The sequence below is a fragment of the Lactuca serriola genome, chromosome 2 (assembly GCF_051521515.1).
Source record: "Lactuca serriola cultivar US96UC23 chromosome 2, Lser_US96UC23_V15, whole genome shotgun sequence".
Classification (NCBI taxonomy): Eukaryota; Viridiplantae; Streptophyta; class Magnoliopsida; order Asterales; family Asteraceae; genus Lactuca; species Lactuca serriola.
In genome coordinates, this window is record NC_136409.1 from 172086974 (window position 1) to 172092855 (window position 5882).

At 27.8% G+C, this 5882-nt stretch overlaps 1 protein-coding gene across 1 annotated transcript; it reads right to left on the reverse strand.

The window, feature by feature from the left end:
• Positions 1 to 414: 414 nt before the first annotated feature.
• On the reverse strand, positions 415 to 2653 carry LOC145087412 (uncharacterized). Its single transcript, XM_079025360.1, has 6 exons — positions 2295 to 2653; positions 1547 to 1672; positions 1265 to 1465; positions 957 to 1157; positions 839 to 890; positions 415 to 757 (listed from the first exon to the last, which is right to left on the reverse strand). The coding sequence occupies exons 1-6, from the start codon at positions 2507 to 2509 to the stop codon at positions 548 to 550; spliced, it is 1005 nt and encodes a 334-aa protein (XP_078881486.1). The 5' UTR covers positions 2510 to 2653; the 3' UTR covers positions 415 to 547.
• Between the last annotated feature and the right edge of the window lie 3229 nt (positions 2654 to 5882).

Here is a 5882-nt window from a genome sequence, read left to right on the forward strand (position 1 = left end):
AAATGAGAAAATTTTTAAATTATTAAAATTGATGTGGCTTTAATGTATTGAATTCATTATATATATAAACCATTTCTAATAAATACCTTACATATATATTACCTTACATATTAAATGTTGAATTTTAATTTAATAAAATAAATAATACAATAAAATGACAAGTGAAAAATATAAAATTTAAAAATTTTAGAAAAATGTCATGTATCTAAATGAATAAAAAGATGACATATAGCAAAAAGTTTTTTATTTATTAGATAGGATTTGGTTTTGACTTTACTCATGTCCAATTTACCCAAAAGATCAAAACAAAAGTTGCATATAAACAAACAAGCATATGAAAAGGCATACATTATGTTGATTTGAAATTATAGTATGCCCTCTACATGGTGTATTGCAAGGTCCTTAACAAGCATCTCAAGAAACCACTTACAATAAACATATCAAAAAGCCAATCAAGTATTTGTTAGATTCCACACAAAGTATTTTGTTTCTACATTAACTTTATCATCATATCATATCATATAATATCATCTGAATTCAAACCCATTCACCTAACACAAAATGCAACAGTTGCAACACGAGACCCAACCGATCCACCAAACATAAAAGTTGGATATGAACGAATATGATCCAAGTACCAAAATAAACCCCCCTTTCCTTCTTCTTCTTCTTCTTCCACCTCCCCAATCTTTCTTTGATTAAAATTCTCCACTTCTTGCACCAATTCCTCTTTAGTATTATTGCACGATGTAATCACCTAAACAAAATTATATATTTATATTCATCAAATTCAAAAATCAAAAACCTTAAATATGAGCAAATGCAAATTGTAACTTACCAATAGTCCACCAGGAGCTACAAGTCTTGACATAGATTCCCAATACATAATCCTGTAATTTAAACAAAACAAAATTTAACTTTTTTGAAGTTCTTTTGTGATTCTCTCATTTATATACCTTTTGATGGGTCCATCTTGATGAAGACCAATAGCATCTAAGGTTCCTTTGTCCATAACAAGCTCAAACTTTTTCTCCAATTTTGTTTCAAGAACATCATCAACCAATAGTTTAATACTAATAAATCCATCACGATTAGCAAGGCTTCTAGCAAGGTTAATTGCTCCTTCACTATAATCTATTCCAGTGAGATCAGAGAATCTATATACACCAACATCAAATGTAGAAAAAGAAAGATTCATCATCATTCATCACATTATAAGGAGGAATAAGTTTTATGTATTATAAATTTATAATTTATAATGTACCCTTGTTTAGCAAGCTCATGAAGAAGCATCCCATTGCCTGTTCCAACATCAAGAACACTCCATCCTGCTAAATCTTTATCCTCTTGACTAACAGACTCAGAGTCATCATCATTATGGTGATTTTGTAAATGTCTTTGTGAAATGTCAACGCATAGTCCTTTTGTCCATGAAGCAACCATTTCCATGACATCTGCCCCAAACCTTTAGAAAGAATTTAAAAAGTTATACAAAAAAGCATCTTGTGAAAGAAGGTATACGTCATAGTCAATTAGATATGCATACCAAACTTCACCAGCATCCCCATGTTCACGAAAATTTGTCAATTCATCTGCATATGTTGCATCCCAGTAACTTTGATACCCCAGCATGGATGTAATTGTTTCAGCATCAGGTTCTTCCTTGTCAGAGCTTTGATTACATTCCATAGAAAAAGAGTATTAGCATATTGCAGTATATGTGTTTAAGCAGATTATATCTCAGCAGAAAGTCAGAACTACCATATCAAAGATCACATTATTGAAGGTGTTTTAAAGTTAACGAATTATATGAATAGTTAACATTCTGGTGATACAACATTGTAATCGATGTTTCTTCTGTTCAGAGATCGCAGAAATCAGATAACTGTTCATCAAAATTGGGGGATAATTCTGGTTTTGAATGTCTATTACGAATGTTAGGTAGTAAGCTCATGTGATTCGGTAGCAGAGATAGATACTGATACATCTTATCATACAATATCAATAGTTATCAACTAATCATGCATCTTCTCTGGATTAATAAACACTTAACCTTGGTTAATTTGGTCAAATTGAGCATATTCCTAATATAAACAGAAACAAATTCAAATACATTCGTGCATATTCTTATTATCTGCTATTTTGAATTTTACCTCAACGAATACCATCGACTTGCCTGATAAAAAAACCCAAAAGGTCGAACTGACATGACTTCAATGTATAATTGCTAACAGTGGAAAAACGGATTAACTTCATATAATACGGAATTTCATGAAACTCGAAAGCAACCTAACCTATAATCAGAGGCAGCACAAAATCTGGCCGCTGCTAGAGCTTCGGATGCATCGGCGTGACGTTGATCGTCATCAAGGGTACTCCCATAGTCACTCTTGATGGACCAAGAGTCGGCCGCGATAGAACGGTCGTCGTCGGAGATCAGATCGGCGGTTAACAGGGCTCGCGCCTGTGAGATGTCAATATCTTCCGGAGGCAACCGAATTCCGGCCATACCCGGAAGATGAGGGATTGAGGGACAAATTTTGAAGGTTTAGAGAAGAAGAAACCCTAGGGAGAGAAAGAGAGGATTTGCAGAGAGAGAGAGAGAGAAAGAGAAGAGTGATGGGAACGTACTGCTCTTGGAGAATCTGGCAAACCAATTTAGGAACAAACGAATTTCTTTGTCATGAAAATGGAAAATTTCCTAAAAGGATAAACTACAAAACCCAAAATTTATTTTCGATTAGTTTATTACATAAACTTATTGACTATACTCATATTTTAATAATTAAGATAGTTTATAGTTATATTATGTTTACTTTTATGCATATCGTCTAATAGAGCAATTAAATATGTTATCGTATCACTTTTATCTTCAATTTTATCAACACAACCACTTTGGTTCTCAATCCGTCCTTCATAGTTTCATATATGTCATAAAGGCTCCAACCATTAGGAAACAAGCAACCTCATGTATCTTCAAAAGAAAATTATTCATAGAGGTATTGAGGCTGCAAATTGTTAAACTTAATTCAATATTTACAATTCAATACATATATGCATAAAATATGGTTAATTATATGTTTTTTTTTGAACGACGGAATATAGTAGAACAAACTAACAAGACACTAAAGCATCATATCATACTATACTTATAAAGGATGCATTTTTCTTAGCATCTCATGCATTTGAAACTCTCACTCTTCTTTTTCCTAGCACATCATGCATTTGAAACTCCTACACCTCTTCAATTTCAAAATAATTAATCAATAATGATTATTGATTTGAAACTTCCATGTTTTTTCATATTCTCCGACTTTTCAAATGTATTTTAATAATGATTATTAATTATTTATACATCAAGCATATTATATAAGTTGTTACATATGATTTATGAATCTTTGTTTCTCTCTTTAGTTCTTGGTTTCCTAAGCATCTCACTTTGAGTGAAATTCTTTCTGCATCTTCTTAGTTTATAATGTTACCAACTTGGAACATTTCAGTTTTAACAACATTGCACTACACTTATCCAATCACTCATATAAGAAGAATGTTGATTACATTGTGTTTTATATAGAAAAGGCAAAATATGATTTGTTGTGCTATGGATTTAAAAAAAATGGTGGTTTCATACTGTACATATTTAATTGTAGTGGATATCTAATATTAGGATTTGGTTCGTAATATTCTTTTTCTATGTTAATATCTTTTTTTATGTTATATGAAGATTATTGTGCACTGTTGGTTGTTTTGTGCTAACTTTATGTTTGTAATTATATTATAGATTCCTTTTATGGGTGGTTGTAATTATACTTTATATTCGTAGTTGAATTTTAGTTTGTGTTTATGGTGTTTACGGGCAAGAAAAATATAAGAATGATCGATACTTTAATTGTAGGCGTTTTTTTTGTTGTATGCATCATATCCACGTTAAACATAGATTAACATTTAACCTTATGGTTTATGTTATGATAGAGTAAAAAAAAATTATATTTGTTTTATTTAGGTACTTTTATCTTTGTGTTGAAAAAATCTTGTTACTCAAGTTTTATCTTTGTTCCACTCATATAGAAGAAATTCTAAGATGTTTACCTTTTTTTTAAATATTGGAATGTGATTGTCCTTACTATTTTTTCCCTTTGGTGTATGGCACAAATGAACACAAGTAAGATTTAAAATAATTAGCATTATTAATAACTTTATTTATAAATAACTTAAAATTTCATCCAGCTGTAATATGTGAAGTATTTTCAACCAAATATTTCCTTAACAATTATATACCAATAGATGTTTATAATTCTCATTTTATTAACAAATATTGTTTTTTCTATGATTAGTAAATAAAAATTGTTATAAACACTCTCTTAAAGTTTATCTTTGTTCCACTTATATAAAACAAATTCTTAGATGTTTTCCTTTTTTTTTTAATATTGGAATGCGATTTTCCTTTTTATTTTTGCCCTTTATTGTACGACACAAATGAAGACCCCTTTATTGTACGACACAAATGAAGACAGGTAAGATTTAAAATAATTAGCATTATTAGTAACTTTATTTATAAATAACTTAAAATTTCATCAAGTTGTAGTATTTTAAGTATTTTTAACCAAATACTTAATTTCATTAACAATTAAACACCAATAGATGTTTATAGTTCTCATTTTATTAACAAATACTGTTTTTTATATGATTAGTAAATTAAAATTGTTATAACTATTCTCAAAAAACATCATGATAACAATAATAGCTTAAACAACGTAAAATTAGAAAACAAAATATATATTATGATACATTGGAAAAACGATTAATGTTTGAAATTAATCATAAATGAAATAAAAAAATGTTTAAATAAATTGTTTTCTAATCAACAACGTCAATAACAAAAAATATATCAAATAAAAAACTACATTTAACTAATTAAATTCACACACAACAAATGAATGGATTCCATTGAGATGATATGATCCTAAAATACACCTATCTAAATTGATTAACCATAAGTAGATGCTTTTATAATGATTTGGATTTTATATATATATATATATATATATATATATATATATATATATATATATATATATATATATATATATATATATATATGCATTAGATTATATTTAAAATAATTATAATATTTTATAACATCTTAGAGCAATATTCATTTGAAACCGCATCTTTTAATTAATACCACACAAAATTTTTCTTAATAATGACTTAAACACTCAAAAGTTTTATAATATATATATATATATTATGTTTAATATGCATTTAATGAAAACATTACAATAAAAAGGTGAATCTTTTGTGTAGACACCCATATAAATAACATACAATTGACAATGAAAACAATCATAAAACGTTTTGTGTTGGTCAGAAGTATTTTGACTATTTGTTGAATTATTTTATTATGATAGAGCTTTTAGCTTATATGTTATATATATATATATATATATATATATATATATATATATATATATATATATTGTAGTATTCTTTTACTACATATGTTGTATGTTGTGGTTAAATGGTTAATGTAAATTATATTGTATACATGTTGTGATCATATATTATATATGTTGTTTCAAATAATAAATAATTAAAATTTATGTATATTCTATATTTTTTAAGGGTGTATGGGTCAATTTGGTACTGTTATAAGCCAAAACCAAACCATAATCATTGCACTTGGTTAATGAATTTTGGTAACCAATGTGTATTGTTTAATATTTCAGTCCATTAATGGTGTTCAATTATCGATTAATATCGGTTAACAGCAACGGTTCAAAATGAAATGAAAATAAAAAATACATTACTATAAAATATGAGAAACAAATAAAAAATACATTACTATAAAATGTGAGCAACAAAAAATAATTACTATAAAA

Excerpts from the sequence above, each read along its gene's own strand:
- LOC145087412 (XM_079025360.1), bottom strand. The coding sequence starts at position 2,509 with ATGGCCGGAATTCGGTTGCCTCCGGAAGATATTGACATCTCACAGGCG. Across the intron at positions 1,466-1,546 it reads GGGGATGCTGGTGAAGTTTG|GTTTGGGGCAGATGTCATGG; the intron begins GTATGCATATCT and ends TTCTTTCTAAAG. Across the intron at positions 758-838 it reads TAGCTCCTGGTGGACTATTG|GTGATTACATCGTGCAATAA; the intron begins GTAAGTTACAAT and ends AATTTTGTTTAG.